Consider the following 24015-nt stretch of genomic DNA (forward strand, 5'->3'; position numbering starts at 1 on the left):
CAAAATGGCCGCCGCGCGGGCGCCTTCCCAGCATGCCGTGCGCGCGCGTGCGCCCACGGGGACACGCCCAGGCCTGGGAGATGAGGGAGGGCCGCTTCCGCCGGCCCGGGGGCAGGGCCTGCAGAGGCTGAGACTCCGCCCCTGCCCGGTAGTACCGCCCCATTCCGCGCCAAGCGAAGCTGGAGGTAACGCGTGCCGCTTCCCTTGGTAGGCTCCGGTCGTCCCACGCTCTTTCACAGATATAGGAACCTGCGTCTTGAAGCTTTAACACCCCTCCGAAATGGAGAAAAGGGTAGCGTATCCTTCTGTACCACGCGATGCTCTCGGTGCCATTTTCCAGTGGAGGAAACTGAAGATCAGCACTCATTGTATGTTCCGACTCCATTCTCCTAGTCTCTGCTCTTGCCGCGTCTTCTGCCTGGCTTGGTCCTTCCACCCCGACTGCCCCGACTGACAAAGTGGAAAATCAAGGCAGGAAGAGATAAGGCAGTTTCTACAAGGTCACGCGGAGTATGGGGAGGAGTATGCCTTCCAGTCTGGAATTTTAAAAAATTCACTCATTTACTGAACAAATATCTGAGTACTTACCATGTATCAGGTAAGCGCTGAAGCTAAGATCTGAACCTTTCAGACACGGTCTTTGCTCCCACAGACCTTGAGGATTAGTGAGGGAGACAGTCACTAAATAAATATATCAATATAAATTGTAATAAGTACTCTAGCACCGTTAAGTGTATGGACTCTAAAGACAGATTGCCTGAGTTGGTAATCCCAGCTCTCTCACTCTGCCTTCTTTTCCCCATCTGTAAAATGGGGCTTATAGTAATAATAGTCCCCTACACACATAAAATGTTACTGTGGAGATAACACAGGTAAGGCATGTAGAACAGGCGCAACACATTTTAAGTTTCCTCATTAGCTAATATGATAATGAGGGGAGGAAAAGTAGTGTTCTGTCAAAGAGTAACAGAGGCCTCTCTGTGGAAATGACCTAAAAAGATGATGGCTCTCCAGCCAAGCAAAGTGGACAGAAAAGAATTCAAAGCAGAAAGAGTAGCATATACCAAGGTCATTATATGAAACGACGTTCATCATTGTTTTAAATAAACCTAAAACTGGCAGGATACTCATTAAGTGGCCTGAAGATGCCAAACATTTGAGAGGTGCTGCTTTAAAGGGGTAGAGAAGGAACAAGTATAGGATGCTGTGAAAGGGAAGCCAAGAATGTAAGAGGATAGTCAGAAGAGTATAGAGTCAGGGAAGATCAAACAAACAAACAAAAATAGAGAAACTGTTTCAAGAAGGTGAAAGTGACCAACATTTCAGAAAACTGCGGAAGGTCTGGCATGAGAACACTGAACAGGATCCACTGGATCTGTAGTTGGAAGTCAGACTGAAGTGGATTGAAGAATGAAGGAAAGGGCTTCCTAGGTGGCTCAGTGATTAAGAATCCGCCTGCCAATGCAGGGGACATGGGTTCAATCCCTGTTCCAGGAAGATCCCACATGCTGTGGAGCAACTAAGCCAGTGCACCACAACTATTGAGCCTGCACTTTAGAGCCCATAAACCACAACTGTTGAGCCCATGTGCTGCAACTAATGAAGCCCACGCGCCTAGAGCCCATGCTCTGCAACAAGAGAAGCCATGGCAATGAGGAGCGTGCGCACCACAACAAAGAGTAGCCCCCACTCACCACAACTAAAAGAAAGCCCGCGCACAGCAAAAAAGACCCAACACAGCCAATAAAATAAGTAAATTAATTAATTAATTAATTAAAAAAAAGAATGAAGGAAAAATGAGGGAATAAACTGTCAGGTGGATAACTCATTTTAAGAAGGGAACCAGCGAGATAGGGTGAGAACTCAAAGGAGGTATGGGTCAAGGGAGGCTTTTTTAAGATGGGAAATTAGAATTTGTTTAGTGTTGGAGAAGGTAGAAGATAAAAGAAGAGAATAGCTAAAGTTCCAAATTCTTAACAAGGTAAGGTGATGGTGTAGGTTCCAGGGCATACTGGCCTTTCCTAGAAAAAAGGACCTTTTCTCCACAGAAACAAGAGAAGAAAAAAAGATAGAACTCAGTTTGTAGATGTAGCAGATGAGGGAGTTTTCAGCTGATGGCTGCTATTTTCTCAATGAAGCATGTTTTGAAGGTCCACCATTGCCACGACCACCAAAAAAAAAAAAGAGAGAGAGAAAAGAAAAAAAAGTACATATCTTGAACTACAAATAAGACTTATAAAACCTGAGCACAAAGTTACAGCTTCTGCTCACTAAAACCTTTTTTTTTTTTGGCTGCGCCATGCAGCTTTCAGGATCTTAGTTCCCAGACCAAGGATTAAACCCAAGCCACAGGTTCTGACCTCTGGACCACCAGGAATTCCCTAAACTTTTTTAATCTGATTCCCTTATTCATTCCACAAACTTTAATGGCGCATGTACTTTGTGCCAGGAGTGTTAGTGGCTGGGAATACAGATAGATATGTATAAGACCCAGTTCTCAGGGAGCTCCTGATCCATGGAAGACAAAAATGTAACAATAACTTGAAACGAAATAAAAGGAAAATACCGTCCTTTGGATCTCAGAGGCAAGAGCTCCTACCCAGTCTCCCGCTAGGCAAGTCTTACTCTATGGCTCTCTTTTTCGTAGACTCTGAGGGCAGCCACAGTTCAGTTTGTATTACCACGGCAGATAATGAATTCATTTATTTATCTTTTTCATTAATTCAGCCAGTGCCAGCATCATCTGCTGGGCATCAGGGATTCAGAGATAAAAATAGTTTTTTTTTTTTCCCGGCCATGATCCACAGCATGCAGGATCTTAGTTTCCCCAACCAGCGATCAAACCCGTGCTGCCTGCAGTAGAAGTGCAGAGTCAAGGGAATTCCTAAAAGTAGTCTTTATGAACATATCACAATGCCCAGTTTACAGATAACTTTTATAGATTATATGAGTTGGTTATTTTCTGATGCTGAGATGGAAAACAACCTTATCAGTCAGTGGTCTCCAGACCCCACTCTATATATGCTACTAATGCAAAGTGTTAAGGACTGAATTGTGTGCCCCACCCCCCACACATACAAATTCATATGTTCAAATTCTCAGGATCCACAGTGGGATCTCACAATGTGGTTACATTTGGAAATAGAGCCTTTAAAGAGCTAATAAAGTTGAAATGGGCCCCAATACAATCTGACTAGTATCCTTATAAGAAGAGGAAATTTGGAAACACCAGGTAGGCACACACACAGAGGAAAGGCCATGTGAGGACACAGTGAGAAGGCAGCCATCTGCAAGCCGAGAAGAGAGGCCTCAGGAGAAACTAAACCTGCTGACACCTTAATCTTGGACTTTTAGTGTCCAGAACTGTGAGAGAATAAATTGCTGCTGTTTAAGCCCCCGAGTCTGTGGTACTTTGTTACGGAAGCTCTGGTGAACTAATATAGAAATGAAGTCACAGTTCCTACTGCTTCCCAGGCTTCAGCGTGGCCCGCATGACTCCACCCTCCATCAGCTTTGCCACCTCAGTCATCTTTCTAAATGTAAATCTGGCTGTATCTCTTCGCTGCTCAAAACGCTTCAGTGGTCCCCCATCCAAAATTTAAACACCACAAGGTCATCCATGATCTGACCTGCCTCGCCAGCTTTTTGCTACTGCTCCCCCCACACCCTCAACACCCCTGCTTCCTACAACATCATACCACATTACCCTGCTCCAGACATGGAATGCTCCTTTCTCATCCCAGAAACGTCTAGTCATCTTTCTCAACATCCCAAGCATCACCAGCTCTGTAAAGCCAACCTGGACCGTCATTCTCTGCCTGCCACACACAGCTGATCATCCTCTTCTTTGTGCCACCATTTTACCTTGTACATTTTGGGGTTGGCCACATGGTACTGCAAATCAGTCTTTTTCTTTAAATTGAAAGTTTCTCCCTCTCAGTCTGGTGGCAGCCATCAGTGTATCTCAAAGGTAAGCCAAAATAGGCACTTACGAATACGTCCAGGAGCTATGGAGAAAGAAGCCGTCCAATGTAATGCGGTTTCTTCTCAAGGTGTACTGCTGCCAGTACTGCCAGCTCTCTGCACCCCACAGGGCTCTCCACCCCATCCAGCCTGATGATGCACACAGATTGGGATACAAGATCAAGCAAGGTATACGGGGATATGTGTATAAAAACAGTTGATTGAACTTGGTGTACCCCCCAAAAAATAATAAACAAATAAATAAAATTAAAAAAAAAAAAAGATCAAGCAAGGTTATGTCACATATCAGATTCCTGTGAGCTGTGCTGGCCACAAATGCCTAGTTCCTAAGTGTGCCAGCTATGGCAAGCCTGATTATCATGGTGTTAAACAGCTGAGGTTTGCTTGAAGCCTTCAGTCTACTGTAGAGGAATGAGTTGGATGCCACCATGGGGCTCTGAGAGTCCTGGTTTCTTACTGGTTTGAAGATTCTACACACAAATTCTTTGAGGTTATCCTCATTGATCCATTCCATAAAGCTACCAGAAGAAATCCTGATACCCAGTGGATCACAAGACCAGCCCACAAATACAGGGAGATGCAAGGGCTGACATCACAGATTGAAAGAGTTGTGGCCTCGAAAGAGCCACAAGTCCCGCCACACAGTGGTTCTTGCCGTGCAGCTTGGAGATGACACAGTACTGTCCAGCGCCACTGTTACTGCTAACGTAAGTAATGTTTATGAAATTCTTATCGAATAAACTAGGACATTCATGTGTAAAAAGTGTTTTTTAATTTGTCTGTTAAAACTAGTTGTCTACAGGGAATTCCCTGGCGGTCCAGTGGTTAGGACGCTGAGCTTCCACTGCAAGGGGCACAGGTTCGATCCCTGGTCAGGGAACTAGGATCCCACATGCCACGCAGTGCAGCCAATAAATAAATAAATAAATAAATAAATAAAGTGAAACTAGTTGCATATGGATTGTTTCATGAAAGCATTGTCAAATTTTGAAAGTTGAAGTGCAATAATCTTTGAAGACTGTAAGTGATGGTATATCTTGTTTCTAGTAAGAAAAATGCTTTTGTCTTTGTTTTATCTTTGTAGTAAGTTTATATGTCAGTGTTTAAAATGCTGTTTGGTATATTAGGTATAAAATACATTCTGTAGAAGAAGAGTGCAGAAACTAGCTATGTAGATTTGTTGATGCAATGCTCTGCTGGCTTAATCTCAAGTGGCTATTTTATGGAGTTTGGCAAGGACAAACCTTTGAAATTGGATTTTGCTTGGAAATGTGAAGGATGTCCTAATCCTTTATCATGATCATATGCAGAAAAGTAATGAGAGATGACTAGGGCCCACATTTTTAGATTTAATTTAATATTCCACATGTGTGACTGATGCTTCTGAAAGGAGAAAAGTTTAAAAGAATGCCACCATTTTTAAGAGAATTGAATAAACACATTGCAATCAGATTCTTTTAAAAAAGAAACAAATCCTGGTTAACCTAAACAAAATTGCCTTGGTCTCCACAGTACCACTGAAGTTCACTTAAAAGGCAGAGGCCCCTGATTCAACTACATGACTCCATGGGACCTGTAGCATACTGAATTTCATGCAAAATAGTAATGGCATTTATACTGGCGTATACTGAAACTGATGGAAATTGAACATTAGGTAAATGAGAAGGGAATTATAAACCTTAAGGCTTGTGAGCTAGTGATGCTAGGATTCGGAAATTGATGGTCATCAGATAGCTTTCAAGTGTGGGATGATAGAAAAAGTCAGCTTTGATCAAAATTGTAAATAGTTTATCTCTAGTACTGGTTTGTGAGCATTTTACCTTAAGGGAAAAAACAAGGTTGGCTTTATTTAAAAGTAACATCACTGCTCAGTCTAATAAGTGTTAAAAGTTATCTTGGGTCAACCCACTTTATCCATTCCCATAAGGCTACTGAGAAAAGGTCATTACAAGTAGTTGCTGTCAATACAAGTTCATGGTTTCCAATTTAACTACATTATTTTTTTCATTCCTGCTCAAACTACCCTCAAAATCCTTACCTTTCTACCAACTTCCAAATCACCAATTATGCCCACTTTAACATTCAGCATACCACCATACCTGTTTGCTTCCCATCTTCCAGTAGTCCAGGCTTTGTTTCCCAGGGTGAATTTGAATGTGTAGCAGATATGGAAGAGGAGTTGTGCCAATTCTTTCCAATTCTGGGTTTACTGACTTAATTTTGAAATCGAATTGCTGGTTTCCTTAGACCAATTTTTCTCCTATTCTCTTCAGGTCTTTTAAAAGGCTCACTTAAGGAATTCCCTGGTGCTCTAGTGGTTGGAGCTTCACACTTCCAGTGTGGGATGGAGGGGAGTGGGGAGGACAAGGTTCAATCCCTGGTCAGGGAACTAAGATCTTACAAGCCGTGCTGCGAGGCAATAAATAAGTAAATAAATAAATAGCTCACTTAAATGATTTCCATAAATTAGGTAGCAGGCTCACAAAACCTTCTGAGAACTAAATTCCTTTCCACTCAAAAAAACAAACAACAACAATATCAAAACTTAAACCATACATTTTGTGTGTGGAGGTTGTTCAACTAAAGGAATAAATGCCCATTAAATTTTTGTTTCTTTTTTTGGCTGTGCCACTCCACTTTGCAGGATCTTAGTTCGCCGACCCACTGACAGTGAAAGCACCAAGTCCTAACCGCTGGACCACCAGGAATTCCCTAAATTTTTAAAAATAAAAAATAAATAAAATGAAAGTTCCTTTAGGTCATATGCCATTTCTTAATTATCCTTGTGTTCCCAGATTCTTGCATAGTATATAATATGTAAGATTGCTCCTGTTCAGTCCTAACCCCATTATAGTCTGGCTGGCATCCCCACCACTTCCCTCTCCAAGGTCACCAGCAATCTCTTTGTTATTAAATTCATTCACGCTTTTCAGTCCTTTCTTTCTTGCCCTTTCTGCAGCATTTAACCTTGTGGATCACTCTCCTTCCTCCAAATTCTCTCACTCCTTTGCTTTTCTTTCTACTATTCCAGTTGCTCCTCTTCAGTCTCAGTTGAGGATTTCTTCTTTTTTACCCATCATTAAAATGTTGGCTGTTCTTTGAGTGTCTTTGGCTGTCTTCTCTTGACATTCAACACACTTTCTGGGGGCCATCTCTTCCGTTCCCATGACTTCAGCTAGCTCCTTTTGCTGATGACTACCAAGTCCAAATTGCCAGCCCAGAACTCCTTCTGAAATGTCACACCCATATACACAACTGTTTACTGGGCATCTCCACTTAAATGAAAATCGGGAAAGAAAGCACAGGCTCTAGAGTTGAACTTGAATTCAAAGCCTTGCTTCATCACTAAACTGTATGGTGTTGGGCAAATTACTTACCTCTCTGTGCTTCAGATAATAATGATAGCCCTAACTTATAGAATTGTTGTGAGAATTAAATAAGATAATTCATGTACAGCACCTAGCATACGTAGTGCCTGGTAATGGGTAAATGTTGATATCAGTAGTAATTAAAGATCCTCAGAAAGCTCAATTCAACTGATTCAAAAATGAATTCATCAACATATCTCAAACCTTCTCTTCATTCTTTGATCCAAATCTCAGTAAACGGCACCATTATCTGCCCAGCCAGAAACTCAGGTGTTAAATTTGTTTCCTGACCACCACTTATCCTCCCATTCTATCAGATGCTCTTCCCTGACAACCTTGTTGTAATACACCACAGAGTGTTTCCAATGTCCAAACTTTACACATAGTCATTCAACCCATAGAACAACCCTGCAAAGCAGGTGCTATTATCGTCATCTTTATTTGCAGATGCAGAATTTGAGGCACAGAAAAGTTAAGTAATTTATCCAAGACAATATGAGGGGCAAAACCGGAATACAAACCCAGGCAGTCTGGTTATAATCTCCATACTCACAACCACTATGCTATATGCCATAGGGCTTCTATTGTAATATGTAGCACATGCTATTGTTTGCCTTGTCTAGCCTGCTGGATTGCGTGTTCTTTGAAATAAGGGACTCTGATTTGTTTGCAGCAGCATCTTCAGTGACTAGAATAGTGCCTGGCAAACAATGCATGCTTAGTACAGCCAGTGAGTTAGATAATTCCCTAGAGACAAGAAAAAGTGTAGATAAATGGAAGTAATAGAAGAGCCATCAAGTTGCATTTAGTTAGGGCCAGGGGTAAAGGTTTTGTTTGTGGAGAAAGTTTTTTTTTTTTATGTGAGAATAACAAGCAGACTATTGGAGTCAGAGATAAGTAGACTTTTTAAAAAAGATATTAATGTTCGTTGACTCAACAGTTATTGTAGGGCACATGCTATAATCCTTTTTAAGGAAGGGAAATTAGACAAATAAATTCCTACAAAGAGAACTCACAGATTTTGATCTGCAGTAACTACCAATTTTATTGAACTGCTTTTTAAAAAAAAGATGACACTACCTATTCCCGTGTCACTCAAAATGTGCTAAAGGGGCCAATTCCAGTACTATGCACTTCAGCTTCAGATGGAGTAGCATGCTGGATCTGAGAATTAAAGTTTAAATTGGGGGACAAATAAAAATGTAAGCTCAAGCAGAGTTCCAGTCACCATAGGGTCAATTTAACTGTGCTGTCAGTTTATATTCAGCACCACCTGGTGTGCACTGTGCACTGTGTGAATGACTGTATCGTAATAAACAAACAGATTTGGGTTTTTCTTAAACAGTAGCAAGAAAAAAGCTTCCTGTGCAAATCTGGGGCTGCCCCAAGAGAGGGAAAGGAAAACTCCATGCCTGAATTCCTCACTTCCTATTTTATCTCCCCTCTGTGTTCAGGCCTTCCTCCTTTCCACCCCTGGGTTATTTCCTTAATCCTTCCGACCCCATCTGCAAGCTTCCATCCTGTGCCACATTGGAAGGTCTCTCCCAGGTACCTGGGCTCAGCAAAACACTATGCTTCTTCTTCTCCCCCTGGGTAGTAGAGCAGTGCCAGCCCAGGGTCTGAGCCTCATTAGACTGATCAGGCAAAGAGTCAGGCAGAATGCGGTATATGCTTGCACCGTTCCTCTCCCCAGCTCCTGATATCAGAGACTGGGATAACTCCCAAGCCTCTTTGGTGCTCTTCTTTTCTCTTTTTTCCTTACATGGACTTCACGAAGAGTAGATGATTATGATTTAAAAGCAGTAAGAAATCACATTTTATAGACTCTGAGCACAATATATTGTTCCTGAAAGCCAAGTTAGAAGAAATCTCTAAACTGAGATGCACAAGAACAGCAACTGAAACAAATAACCGAGCTGAATGGTCCCAAGCACTGTCAAAAGAAGAACCGTGTACTCTACCTCTGCAATAATGGGCATATAACAGGCTCGTTTTCAGCCCATTTCCCCATCCTGCTGGGCAAGAGTTGGTTCAGACAAAGAAAAAGAGCCGAACAAACCGGGGGGGGGGGGGGGGGACAATTATTTTTGATGCCTGGTAAACAGCCTGCGCCAGAGGATAAGGCTCTTCTGCCTCTCAAACACACGTCCTTCCCTTTCCTTGTGTCTGTGCTCCTCCCTGGAAGCTGCAGGGTAGGGAGGTCTAAAAATAGGCGGTGAATCACTGCAGATGCTGCTGTGCAGCAGTTATGTAAACAGCCGGCCCGCGCGGGCGCCGAGGGTAGGAACGGAAACGATCTGGGTCAGGGTTGTCACTCGGAATAGGTTCCCCCGGAGCCGGCCCGCGGGAGGCGCGGCCCGGAGGAGGCTTGGGCCCGGGGGCCGGGAGCAGCAGGGGAGCGGCGGGCGGCCGGCGGCGGGGAGCGGAGGCGCTTGGCTGGGCGCGGGCGGCGGCGCGAGCGGGGCGGACGTGCCCCGCGCGGCCTCCCCATGGCGGGGAGCGGGCCGCGACGGTGGCGGCGCTGACCGGCCGGGGCTGGGCGGGCGGGCCCGGGCGGGGGCCTGGGGCGGAGGGAAGATGAACGCTCTCTTGGAGCAGAAGGAGCAGCAGGAGAGGCTGCGGGAGGCCGCGGCCTTGGGGGACATTCGGGAGGTGCGGAAACTGGTGGAGAGCGGGGTGGATGTGAACTCCCAAAATGAGGTCAACGGCTGGTAAGTGGGGAGCGGGGGAGGCGTAGGGGCAGAGCGTCCGGCCTGGGGCGCGACCGCGGCCTGGCGCTGCCCCCGACGCCCGCCAAGGCGAGGCCTGGCGCCCCGGGCCCACGAGGTCACGCGCGCTGGAGGCCAGCCCCGGCCCCCTTGCCTCGGGCATGGGCGGCGCGTGGTGCCCAAACCCCGGCCCGCGCGGTCCTGCCGCCGCAGCGCCCACCCAAAACCTGGCCCGGCGCCCTACCGTCCCCCCCCACCCCTTAAAGTGGCCGGAAGGATGCTGGCTGCGACTCTTACCCTAATTTGGAGCTCACCCCGGTTCGAGGCTGGAATTACTCTGAGGAACACGTCTGTGCAGAGCAAAAAGCACAAGCAACGGAGCAAATGTGGATTTTATAAACTAGCACGATTTCTTTTCTCAAGACGAGGAAAAAAAGATCGCTCGTATCCCTGTTCGGCTTCTCTGTTGTTTCACTGTAGCAGTGATAGGCTGCTGCCTACAGCTGCCTGTTGCAGGAAGACTTAATGCATCTATCGTATAGAGTGTTTTGCTTTGTTTTCTTACAACAGCTTCAAATATGGGACTTTATCCGAGACTTCAGATGCCTGCCTGCAATTGAGTCCTTTCCAACTAAATAAGGAGTCTCATTTTAAGATGTTCTGGTGGTCAAATTTGTAGTATTAAGTTCCTGAATGTGGTATTATTCTGCTCTCTTCACATTTAAATTTTAAGTTTTTATCTGATCCAGGTAATGCTTAACCAGCCTATTTTGCTAGCTGAGAGTTCAAGTGAGTTTGCAGATGTTTCCTTTTTTAACGTGGAATCATACAGTTTGAAACTGAAAGGAACATTGGAGAGGGTTCAACCCCAGAGAATAACCTGCCCTAGGTCACACAACTATTAATGTAATAGCCAGGACCAGAATCACAGGTCTTCCTCACAAATCTGTCTACCAACTTACCCTCAAGAAAACGGCCTGGGTAGCTGTCCAGAAAGCCAGGAAACAGTAGAAACTCCTTTTTCTGTTTTGTTTCAAAGTGTTTGCAAACCAGCTTGCTTTTTCTCTGTGTGCCATTTGTAGCACTGTTCTGTGGTTCACCAGCTGTGAATCATTGTTTGGACACTGGGAGGCACTGTTGTGTGGAAGAATGAAAGAATGGTGTTTCCTGCAGGTTCTTCTCCATTCCTGCTTAGCTATATGACCTTGCCCATGTCACTTCATTTTCCAGTTATTTCAGAAGCGTGTTGTGAGCATTTAAGGAGATGCCGCAGAACATAAATAGCTAACATTAATTGAGCTTGCTGTGTAGTGCAAACAAGGTTCCAAGTGCTTTATGTGTATTATTTCATTCACAGCTACTCAGGGACATAGCTATTTTTATTCTCTCCATTTTGCAGATGAGGCTACTGAAGCCCAGAAAGATGAAGTAATTTCCGCAAGGTCACAGAATTTATAGTAACTAATGGAGCTGGGAAACAAACCCAGCATCTGCCTCCAAACCATACTTTTTGTTTCTTTTTTTTGTTTGTTTTTCTTTTTGCCCTTGCTGCTGTGGTGTGTGGGATCTTAGTTCCCTGCCCAGGGATGGAACCCCACACCCCCTGCATTGGAAGTGCAGGGTCTTAACCACTGGACCACCAGCGAAGCCCCCAAACCATACTTTCTTAACCACAGAGTAGGTGCTCAGTGAATGTAAGTTGGTTAAATTGGGAAAGATGTCTAATAGGACTTCAAATTCAACATGTCCAGGGTTGAGTTCCTGCTCTCCCTCGTAGCACTAACTGCCCCCAGCCTGCTCCTGCGTCCTCGTCTCAGCATCTGAGGTGCACAGGCCAGAAGCTTTGGTGCCCTCCTTGTCTTCTGTCTTTCCCTCACACCCCACATCCAATCAAGCGGCTAATCCTGCTAGCTCCACTGGCAGTGATGTGGTTAGAATCTGACCATTTCTCACTAGCTCTACCACTCCACCTCTGGTGCAAAGCCACCATCATTCTGTTACCTGGATTAATGCAATAGCCTCCTAACTACTCCTTCTACCCTACGTATTTTCTCAACACAGCAGCCAGAGGGATCTGGACTTAAAACATGTCAGGTCATTTCATTCTGCTCAAAACCCTTTAGTGGCTCCCATCTCACAGTGAGTAAAAGCCCACAGGGTCCTACATTTTCGACTCCTTGTCCCAGCATCCTCCGTCTTTACCTCTAAGCCTCATCTCCAGATTTACCCCCTTGCCCCCTTCATTCTGCTCGCCTGGCCTCCTTGCTTTTCCTGAATACACCAGGCACAACCTTGATTCAAGGCTTTTGTATTTTCTCTTCCTTTGATTTAAAATGCTTTTGCTCCGTCACCTCCTTCAGGTCTTAGACATCCCCTTAGTGAGTCTTTGCTTGGCCCTCAATTTAAAATTGAACCATGCCCCTCCCCTGTCTCTAGCATTCCCTAATCTCTTCCCTTGCTTTATTGTCCTTATGACCAGTTGCTGTGTACCATACTGCTTGTTTTGTCTATTTGCTGACTGCCTCAATTTCTTCATCTGTAAAGTGGGAGAATGTTGCTAATAGTACCTAACTCATGGGTTGTTTAGAGGATTAAATGAATTAATATATGTACAGCTTTTAGAACAGTGTTCAGTATCATATCTGTGTTAACTATTTTTTTCCTTTTTTAGCTATTATTTTTTTATTAAGCATTGTGCTAGATAATGGGATGGAAATGTTACCCTCAAAAAACATAGTCAGTAGCATAGAAAAGGAGAATGGTTACTGCTTTCAAGTTTTAGTTGCTCAGTAACCCCAATTTTTGCACAAATGAAATTTGTGCTTCTGGTGTGAAATACTTGCCAGCACTGAGAGGCTATTCTGACTACAAACTTAAAGCTTAAAGAGTTGAAGTTCATATAGAGCTCCCACATCAACTGGAATTCAGGTGTCATGTATACGCCTTGGATTTAAGGAATAAGTGTAATAGCTTATGAAGTTGAAAATATTGCCTGGCTGCAGTGCCTGTGAGCTATGGCTGCCCGGAGCTGCACGGGTCTGGGCTATGAATGATGATCATTCAGGGCACAGGGCTGATGGGGACATGCTGTGTTGGCTTAACCCCACTTTCCATGGCGATGCTTTAGCTAGTTGGTTTGTCCCAAATGATCTGTCCTCAGATCCACTGGCAGTGTATTATTTCCTTCACTCTCAAGCTTGTCATGAACAAGTGATTTACTACTAGCAAGTGGGCACTTTATTGCCAGAAGGGAACATAGTTTTCTCATCATGCTCCATTCTTTTTTGAGTGCTTGCTTCTCATTATAATTATTCATTTTTCAAGCTTTCAAGACATCCACACACAAACACACTCTCAGCTGTAGTTGGCCCAGAATCAGGGATATATGGGACCCTTCTACTCCGAGTAATGCCCTCCTTGTCCTTGGTTCACTCATTCAGCAAATATTAAGTAAGTACCTGTATATTCAAGCAGCTATTTCGTCATCTTCACAGAGCTTATATTTTAGAGGTCCATATCAGGACTCTTATTTTCCCCAAATTGGCATTGTTTTCATCATAGAGTACATTTTAAAGGCACCTGGGTAATCTAATTCTAATGAATAATCGTTTGGGATGTCAAATATCACTTTGAAACATCAGTGGAGTTGCTCCCAGCCAGCCTGAGAAGCTGGCTTTCTGTAAGTCATAAATATTAAGGTGCCCAGGGCAAATCAGCTTTTTTCCTGGAACCAAATGTACTTTCTAGGTGGTTATACTTCTCAGGTGGATGACCTAGTCCTCACTATTGAATATTTGTTCTGTTCTTTACCATATTTATATTCGTCTATAAGCTCTGAAGATATTAATCTCAGTTCAATTAGAGAGTTGGTGAATGAGGGCATTTCAAAACAGAAGGGAAAAAAGTAATTTCCTTCCATAACGTTCAGCTTTGGCAACTGGGGATGAATTTAGTAGCTCTATTAGATGGAGTTTTGGCGAGCATGTTAATTATATTTCTGTGCAGTGTTAAAATAATAGCTCTTTAGAGTGTACATAATCCCTTCCTGTGTGTACAATAGTAGATAACTAGTTTTGCGTAAATGAGTCTAATACTTTAGAGGAGTTCTCAAAATTTTTGGCTGTTGATGTACATTTTTCAAGTGCTTTAGGAATTAAAGTATGTGTGTAGTGCCTTGTGTTTAGGCAGATGAAGATATGTTTGTAGCCTTCTGGTGAGAACTAGAGAAGTGAACTTTTAAACATGGAAATTTGGAAATCCTTTTTTGTGTGTGTAAAGGCAAGTAAAGAGGAAAAGAGTAACTGGGATTCAGACAGGATTCTGCTGAGCAAGCTGCAGATGAGAGATGATCAGTAGCCTGACGATATTTAATCTTCAAGTGACATTTGATGCATATGAAGCAAGTTTCCATAGTCTCTCTCTCTTTTTTTTTTCTGTCTGTGTCAGGTGATAGTTGAGGCACGTGGGATGTTTGTTGAGGCATGCAAGATCTTTTGCTGTGAAGCTTGGGCTTCTCTCTAGTTGTGGCGTGTGGGGTTTTTTTTTTCCTCTTCTCTACTTGTGGTGTGCAGGCTCCAGGCCAGGGTGCACGGGCTCTGTAGTTTGTGGCACATGGGCTCTCTAGTTGAGGCACGTGAGCTCAGTAAGTTGCAGGGTGCTGGCTTAGTTGCCCCACAGTATGTGGGATCTTAGTTCCTGACCAGGGATCGAACCCATGTCCCCTGCATTGGAAGACAGATTCTTTACCACTGGACCACCAGGGACGTCCCTTCCATAGTCTCTTAAAAGGAATATGGCCATGTAAAAATATATTTTAAAGGGGCTGGGATAATCTTTTGAGCAACACTGATAGAGTTAACACTCAGCAGTGTCAATAGAGTTATCTGGCCAGCCAGGCAGCCAGCCTTCTGGAAGCCACTGAATTAAAGCTCTTAGAATAATTAGCTTCTCCCAAGGGCCAGAAATGAAATTTAAAAATAAATTTTCAGTATATTAAATATTTCGATCATCTGCTTTCTGAAAAGAGAAGTTAAGATTACCAGCCTGATTTTCTGGTTCTAACAGCTGAACTTTAACAGGCTTGCATATATTTATTTACTGCTGTGTAGAATTTGAAATCCCAAGTCACCTCTCCACTTTTTCAATCACTCTGTTTTTCTTTTCTTTGGCATAGGACCTGTTTACACTGGGCATGTAAACGCAATCATGGTCAGGTGGTCTCTTACTTGTTAAAATCAGGAGCTGACAAAGAGATTCTTACCACAAAGGGCGAGATGCCGGTCCAGTTAACATCAAGGAGAGAAATTAGGAAGATTATGGGAGGTGAGTCTGTGTTTTGAGGCAGCTTTTGATTTTGTCACACTAATTTAAGACGTATGGTATTATTGTATATGTTCTTGATGCCAAACAGCCAATCTGTTTCTAAAAACAAGATAGTCTTACTGAGCCAAGATAATTATTCCATGCTGTTTCTGGAAAGGTAGGCATTATAAAGTTTTGGTTTTTTACCTGTAAACTTTAAGATGATAAAAATGGTAACAATAAACCTGCAGTGAACACTGACCAAAACATTTGTGGTATACCATAGGACACCAGCTTTCACAAGATACTCTTTACTTGGTATTTTTTTTAATAAATTTATTTATTTATTTATTTATTGGCTGTGTTGGGTCTTCATTGCTGCACACAGGTTTTCTCTAGTTGTGGTTGCAGCAGGCAGGGGCTGCTCTTCATTGTGGTGTGTGGGCTCCTCATTGCCGTGGCTTCTTTTGTTGCAGAGCACGGGCTCTAGGTGCGTGGGCTTCAGTAGTTGCAGCACATGGGCTCAATAGTTGTGGTTCACGGGCTCTAAAGCACAGGCTCAATAGCTGTGTCACATGGGCCCAGTTGTTCCTCGGAATGTGGGATCTTCCTGGAGCAGGGATGGAACCCTTGTCCCCTGCATTGGCAGGCAGATTCTTAACCACTGCGCCACCTAGGAAGCCTCTTACTTGGTAATTTTTAAAGGGCTATGTGTTTTTGTCTTTTTAAGTGGAAGAAGATGACGATGACAGTGATGACCTCCCCCAGCTGAGGAAGGAGTCAGAACTGCCCTTTGTTCCCAACTATTTGGCCAGCCCCGCCTTCCCTTTTATCTGTACCCCTGTGTCAGAGGATTCAGCCCAGCTGCAGAATGGGGGCCCCTCCACACCTGCATCACCCCCTGCAGATGGCTCGCCTCCGTTGCTGCCTCCTGGGGAACCTCCCCTGCTTGGGGCCTTTCCACAGGACCACACCTCTTTGGCACTGGTTCAGAATGGAGATGTGTCTGCCCCCTCTGCCATACTCAGAACACCAGAAAGCACAAAACCGGGTCCTGTTTGTCAGCCACCGGTGAGTCAGAGTCGCTCCCTGTTCTCTTCTGTCCCGTCCAAGCCACCAGTGTCTCTGGAGCCTCAAAATGGGACATATGCAGGACCAGCGCCAGCATTCCAGCCATTTTTCTTCACCGGAGCATTTCCATTTAATGTGCAAGGTAACCTCTCATCAGCAAACAGCCTCTGCAACAGGGCAGATGGTATCCAGAGGTCTAGTGCTTTACTTCCTGGTTATTTTTTGGGGCGGGCAGTGTTGTTATTTCTTTTGAGTATAATTACAAACTTACAGGAAAGTTGCAAGATTAGTATAAGGAACTCTCTTTACTCAGATTTACAAGTTATCTTTTGCCTTTTTACCCTGAACTACTTCAGTGTGTTTTTTCTAACAAGGATAGTCTCTTACATAATCACAGTACAATGATCAGATTTAGAAAATATAACCTTGACATAATACTATTCTCTAACCCATTGTTTGTATTTTAGTTTCCTATTTTTTAATTAATTATTTATTTACTTTATTTATTGGCTGCACTGGGTTTTCGTTGCTGCACATGGGGTTTCTCTAGTTGCTGAGAGCGGGGGCTACTCTTCATTGCGGTGCACAGAATCCTCATCGTAGTGGCTTCTCTTGTTGTGGAGCACGGGCCCTAGGCATGTGCACTTCAGTGGTTGTGGCACATGGGATCAGTAGTTGTGGCTCACGGGCTCTAGAGCACAGGCTCAATAGTTGTGGCGAACGGGCTTAGTTGCTCCATGGCATGTGGAATCTTCCCAGAGCAGGGCTCGAACCCGTGTCTCCTGCATTGGCAGGCGGATTCTTTACCACTGCGCCACCTAGGAAGTCCCATAGTTTGTATTTAAATTTTGTGTCACCAGTGCCCTTTGTCGCTATCTTCACTTCCTCCACTCCTGCCCACTGCCCAGGATCACCCTTGTGTTTGGCTATCATGTCTCCCTTAATCTGAACATTTCCTCAGCCTTTAGCTATCATTTTAGACCTCAAATTTTTGAAGAGTCCAGGCCAGTTATTTTGTAGAATATGATTTTGTTTTATTTTTTCTCTATTTATTAGGCGGTATTCTATAAATAAAGGCTTTCCTTTCTCCATTTATATCAGTATGAACTCATAGATTCTTAGTTTATTTATTCAGTTATAATCCATTAGTAGGATTATTTTGATGTTCCAATTATGCCGGATTTATCCAGAGGGAGCCCCTTGGAGCTAGTTCTTGGGTCTCTTGGACATGTCCATCATTCTTGGAGCACTCCCTTACTTTGTGGTGCAGCAAGATGTTTCAGGCTCCCTCGTGTGACTTTCCCTGCTCCAGTCTTGGAATCAGCTATTTCTCCAAGGAGCTCTGGTTCTTTTTGGTGGAGAATGGTATTCAGAAACTAGAATGTGAACACTAGGTATGCTCTTGCTGCTAGTGTATCATTTCTTCTAGGCTTACTCAGAAGACAGAGTTAGAAAAGAAAGAAAAGCAAGCAAACAATAAAGAGCAATTGAATGATGAAAGGAAAGATTCACCAGGAAGATAGAGTTATAAACTAAACATGTGTGTACCTAGTAACATAACTTCAAAGCAGTCTAAGTTCTCATTTAATTGTTACAACAAAATCACAAACTGGGTAGTATTATGTACATTTTATTTTATTTATTTACTTATTTATTTTGGCCTTGCTGCACAACTTGCAGGGTCTTAGTTCCCCAACCAGGGAATGAATGTGGGCCCTGGCAGTGAAAATCATGAGTCCTAACCACTGGACCTCCAGGGAATTCCCATTATGTACATTTTATTTTATTTATTTATTTATTTATTTAAAGATTTTTTTTTTTCTTGGCCACCCTACGCAGCACGTGGGATCTTAGTTCCCCGACCAGGGATTGAACCCGTGCCCCTTGCATTGGAAGCACAGAGTCTTAACCACTGGACCACCAGGGAAGTCCCTATGTATATTTTAGAAATAAAGAAACTTAGACGCAAAGAGATAGGTAATTTGCCCAGAATCACACATCTAGTACATGATAGAGTATGGTCATACCCATTCGTACCACATCATTCAAGGTTCACAAGGGCACAAAAGACAGAGTTGAAAGCAGCTCCCACAATTTATGACAAAAGCAACAAACTCTCCATTGATACTTTAGATGGAAAGTAGAAAATGAATATATGCTTCCTGTATATCAAGATGTACGCTGACCTGAGTGGATTAGTGAAGTTAAAAAAAAAGAAAAGAAGGCGTGCAAACACACACCTACATATGTACTTTTTTCTGTATATCTATATCAAGTTAACCTAGATCTTTTAAAAAATATTAAAAACTGTAAGTTTATCCTAATACCTCCAATTCCAGTCAAACACCAAGGGTGTAGTCTAGTCTTACCTTTCTTTTTCTGTATAAGTAACTCCCTCACTTTCTGGTTTTGAGGACCTGTTACTATTGGTGCTGTTAACAGTGGCCCAGGGGTGCCGTGAGGGATTCATATATAAGGAGCAAAGCAGAACCACCAAACGCACATAGATGCATGGCTTGGGCCATCATGGCAGCCAGGCTCAGAATTTAGGGGAACATTGCTTAGATTCCAGACCTATGAATAATGGTGTTTGTTCACTCTCAAAGCCAAGATTCCTCCCTTATTAAGGTATCCTAAATTCAGATCCTAGTTAGACTTTAATTTTTTCTCATGGATTTTTTTTCCTTTTTCTATAAATGTGTGTATTTATTTATTGGCTGCATTGGGTCTTTGTTGCTGCCCACGGGCGTTCTCTAGTTGCGGCAAGCAGGGGCTACTCTTTGTTGTGGTGCGTGGGCTTCTCACTGTGGTGTCTTCTCTTGTTGCAGAGCATGGGCTCTAGGTGCACAGGCTTCCGTACTTGTGGCACACGGGCTCAAGAGTTGTGGTTCACGGGCTTAGTTGCTCCACGGCATGTGGGAGCTTCCTGGAACAGAGATTGAACCCGTGTCCCCTGCATTGACAGGCAGATTCTTAACCACTGCGCCACCTAGGAAGTCCCAAAACTTTGATTTTTATTAGTAGCTTATCTTTTTGCTTTGTACTGTGTTTATTGCAAGGAATTTCGTATATAATAAATGTCTTTAGATCCACGGTTGTTAAATCTTTGTAGAGTAACTTTTGTACCATATCGTTCTCGTGCCTTCTTTTCACCTCTCTTCCCCTTCCCTTGCTTATGTGTACTTTGATACCCAAATCCATTCTCAAGCCTTTACCCGCTCAGCTCCAGCAGCAGAAGTCAGTTGTCCTTCTGTACAGCTGGGATGATTGTCCACCATCTCCGCCTGCTGCCCCTTTACTGTGTGAACCACAGTCTTAGATGTAGGACAGTGCAGGCAACTGCACTAGCAGAGCCAGAATTGGGCCTGAGCAGACCATGCTGGTTGTGCTTCGTTTTCTCATTGGGTAGCATAGGCCTTCCGCACAGGGCATTATTAAGGGTAACCATCTTTGGAAAAGATCTTAAATTGCATCGACTTACTATGCCAGAATCTTTCATTAACATTTCTGCCGCCTTTTCCCTAGAGCTGGTACTCAAGGTGAGGATTCAGGACCCATCTCTTCGAGAAAATGATTTCATTGAAATTGAACTGGACCGACAGGAGCTCACCTACCAAGAATTGCTCAGAGTGAGTTGCTGTGAGCTGGGTGTTAATCCTGATCAAGTGGAGAAGATCAGAAAGTTACCCAATACTCTGGTAAGAAAGGTAAGAAAGGTCTGTTAAGGGATTGCTTTTTCCATTTGGAAAACATCTAGCTTCCTCCTTGGGTATATGAGTCATAGTTGAAGAAATGAGAAGAGAAGAGAAAAAGAGCAAAGAGTGGTTTTCCTTTGAGCTTTCTTTCCTCTACTGGGCCTATAGAGACATTGGCATTTCTGAAAGTTGTAGGATACCAGAGAGAATGTTCTGAATTACCATTCACATATGCCTATTTTGGGTTGTTTCTCTGTAGTGATCTGTAAGGATTTCCTTAGTGCACTGTCAGATGTGCCTTGTGTTTCATAGCATAAGAACAAGGCTAAATTATAGGGCAAATTTACGTAGATACATATATGGTCCTCCTAACATCTCTGGGTCCCCTGAACGTCAGGCTTCTGGCTTCTCAGGGCCCCTGAGGAAAACATCCCTGCACTGCCTCTCCCCTTGGGGTGTCCTCATCTTGTAGCAACTGCTGTTAAGGGCTTCTACCACTCCAACCCAGTTTATGCTCCTGGTGACTTTCCTGCACTATCGCTGGTATCAGCACAGCACAGCAGACACATGGAGACAAGTGGCTTCTCTTAATCTGTTTAACCTATTTTTGTTTTAGGACAAAGATGTTGCTCGACTCCAAGATTTCCAAGAGCTGGAACTGGTCCTAATGATAAGTGAAAATCATTTTCTGTTCAGAAATGCTGCATCCACACTGACTGAAAGGCCTTGCTACAACAGGAGAGCTTCAAAACTGACTTACTAATGCAGCAGGGACTTTGATCACTGAGTATTATGACAGTGTGCATCACCTCTGGGCCAAGGACAAGCCATTGATCTAAATGCCTTGGATGCCCGGGAGGGCCCCAGGTGCCACTGCATAGGATACACCAACATCGTTCTGCCAAGGTAGGAAGCCCCTGACCCCCAAGCAGCGGTGCCACTCTTCCAAGTCTCTTGGTGCACAATAAACCTATTGCTTGAAGCTGTGAACAGCTGAGAAGTGGCCTGGAGAGGCAGAAGCCAACAGTTCTATATCCAGTGTGTTTTTTGTGCAGCACGTAGAGAGTTGTCTAAGCTGAAGATGAAAGAGAGCAGAGCCTATTTCTAGCCAGTCCTGTTGACAGTGCACCTGAAGGGCCAGGACGCACTTCTCTTGGTTGCATGTTCACAACTCTCTTGAAACATGAACTGACTAGAGAGGAAACCTGGGAAAAGCACAGGTGCTGGACATAGGAATTTTGGTATGACTTGTGGCTGTGAGGTTTCACATAACATATTTATAAATGTTACTCAGGTTAAAAGTATTTAAGAATACAGTTACCTAATTGTAAATATGCTGTTAACCAAAAGAGCTTCCCCGCCCCCACTTTTTCCATTGTAAACACTCTTGACTGCTTCTGTCTCTAGACTGCCATTGCCTAGTCATCTCTGCATTAACTCCCCTTGGTAGTCACTAGAGGGCTCTCTGATGCTTTCTGAAAGAGCAAGGGCCTTTTTCTTTCTCTTTTTGTTTTTAAACTGAAGCGCTTCCTGTCTTCGTGTTTCTGTTTAATTGCACTGAAAGAGAAGAGCACAAACACTGCTGGTCCATGTTCTCCACTCTCATTTTCCACTACAAATGAAAACCAATTTTCCAGACTGAATCTGTTGCTATTTTAAAGGTTGTTGTGGGAAACTGAGCTAAAAGAGTTAGCATCTTTATTTTTGTATCAAAGATAAAGATTATTTTGAAATTATTGGGATTTTTACACAACTCTGCAATCTGTTGCTTTTGTAAACCAGTTGTTTGATTTTAGGGATTCCTCCACAACCACCACCAACCTACTTAACAAAGTCAATTGTGAATCTACCAGGCATTGTTCTGGAAACAAACACCTGATTAAACTCATAATTCATAAGAATTCTTCTAAAGAACGCACTTAAGGATTCTTTTCCTTCCCTTCAGTGTCATTAATGTTAAAAAGAAAAGCTACTGTCTTGTTGAAATAAACAGCTTAACTTTAGAAATAAGAACGAGCACACTTAGACAAACAGGAGATCAGGGGTTTGAAGCCAGCTGTTGAAGAGCATCCCTGCTGTCTTAAGAAGCTTTCTCCCCATAGTGCCTATCGTTTCCAAAGAAACTTAACTTCCTAACTGTGTTAATCTTATTGGAACACTACGATTGAGAGAGAATGTGCAGAAGATGTCAGTGGAAGAGAATGTTGTGCTGAGATAATGGCCTCCTGCTGCCTAAATGCTGAGCTGAGGTTGAGGTGTTTTCAAGGCTAACGTGGAGTCACTCTGTTCCCTGACTTAACTGTATTACACCACTACTAGTGGTGAGTTACTCACCCTTGTGCAGCGTTTACCTAGCAGAGTAAAGGTTGCCTATTACTCCCTTTCTCTGAAGTGCTTTAAAGAAGAAACTTCCCTTGTGTTTCAACCAGTCAGAAGCTAGTGTGTCTAGACATACGAACCGTTTTTTCCCTTACCTTTGAAAAAAGTTACAATTTACTGATACAATTAAGGCTCGTTTTATCCCGGAATATATAAATCCAGTATTAATTCATGTCTAAATCATTGTGGTTAATACTTTTCCAGCCATCCAGATCAATTAGAAATTCTTGGAAACAGGGGAAGCCCCTGGTGGGGAGGTGGCCTACAGAGGAGTAGCTCCAGGGCGTTTCCCGGGCTTAGAAAGGGAGGCTGAGGAAGTTGCAAGTGAGAGGTGGGCCCTGCGCTGCTCTCTTCTCCCTTATAAAGCCCTCTGTGGTCAACTGACTCCTGCATATGGCAGTGGAATTAGACTGCGCAGTTGCTGGTAGGTGAGTTTAAAGTCTTAATCTATGCATTCAGAGAAATATTTTTATATGCTTTGTGTAATTTATAACAAGGATGATTTTTTAGCTTTGTTAACAGTGGATTTGCCCCCCTCCTGCACTGCATAGTTAAAGCATGTGTTCACGCTGTGTGTAAACATTCACTGAAGATTTTTCTCTTTGTGCACTGCTGACTGTTCAAGCATAACAAGTGTTATTAAAATTAAATATTAACTAAGCCCATATTCTTTAATTTTGCCCTCCTAAACAGCACTATATTTCTAATCATAAGGGGTTCAAATTGTTGGACAGTTCCAGGGACAAAACCCTCTGGAGGGAAAATAGAAGGGACTGGTCCCCACCTGAGCCTCCTCCATCCTGCTGCTGTGGCGACGCTCACGCCTGTCAGTGGCTCCGGAGACAGATATTTTGTGTGGTGTCTTTCCTCTCAGTTCACAGCAGTCAACTTCATTTCCCCAGAGCAGCTGAGCCAGCTAGATGGAGGTCATCCTCCATTAACCACATTTTTTGATTATCCTATTTACTCTACACCACTGAGCCCCTCCTTTGGGCTGTCAGCGCCTGTCAGGGTCTCAGTGAGCTCAGAGGCAAACTCCCAAGACAGGAGAGGAAACACAGCCTTACACCGTCAGATTTTTAGCTGAGAATGATGCCGAGTGAATCTGCATTTCTGTTGGTTTGGGGCAGCTGGAGCCTCACAAAGCAGAGGTCATGCCAAATTGGCCTGATACATCAGGGAGCACAGCAGAGACCTTTTCTTAGCTCCAAGGAGAGGCAGCATAATTTGGGCATTTGTGCTTTACTTGCTTTATCACAAGGATGGAAGTCTTCTTCCATACACTCATAAACATCCTGGGCAGAAACAGCCTGCCAAAAAAAATGTGACTGACCTTTAACAAATAGTCCTGCAGCACAGGCTGGCCTGATGCATATAGAAAAATCAGATCAAAGGAGCCATCTCCACACCTGCTGCAAACCATTTAGGGTGGAGGAACACCACCAAAAAACCATCAGCCACAACCAGTCACATTATACCAAGAATAAAGGTCGCAGAAATGAGAGTCAG

At 43.6% G+C, this 24015-nt stretch overlaps 2 protein-coding genes across 3 annotated transcripts; both read left to right on the forward strand.

The window, feature by feature from the left end:
- Nucleotides 1-4: 4 nt before the first annotated feature.
- Nucleotides 5-9877, forward strand: LOC130839566 (60S ribosomal protein L15-like). The gene is given in 4 exon segments (XM_057713814.1): nucleotides 5-185; nucleotides 3976-4152; nucleotides 4257-4615; nucleotides 9677-9877. Coding segments are annotated over 4 exon segments (918 nt in total).
- Nucleotides 9635-23164, forward strand: LOC130840203 (ankyrin repeat domain-containing protein 40). 2 transcript variants are annotated; one of them, XM_057715461.1, is made up of 5 exons: nucleotides 9635-10063; nucleotides 15234-15382; nucleotides 16092-16574; nucleotides 19958-20139; nucleotides 20744-23164. In XM_057715461.1, the coding sequence occupies exons 1-5, from the start codon at nucleotides 9930-9932 to the stop codon at nucleotides 20888-20890; spliced, it is 1095 nt and encodes a 364-aa protein (XP_057571444.1). In that variant the 5' UTR covers nucleotides 9635-9929; the 3' UTR covers nucleotides 20891-23164. The 2 variants fall into 2 exon arrangements, with proteins under 2 accessions (XP_057571444.1, XP_057571445.1); XM_057715462.1 differs by having other exon boundaries at nucleotides 9654-10063; nucleotides 19958-20130.
- The last annotated feature ends 851 nt before the right edge of the window (nucleotides 23165-24015 follow it).

This window comes from Hippopotamus amphibius, chromosome 17 (genome assembly GCF_030028045.1).
Source record: "Hippopotamus amphibius kiboko isolate mHipAmp2 chromosome 17, mHipAmp2.hap2, whole genome shotgun sequence".
NCBI lineage: Eukaryota > Metazoa > Chordata > Mammalia > Artiodactyla > Hippopotamidae > Hippopotamus > Hippopotamus amphibius.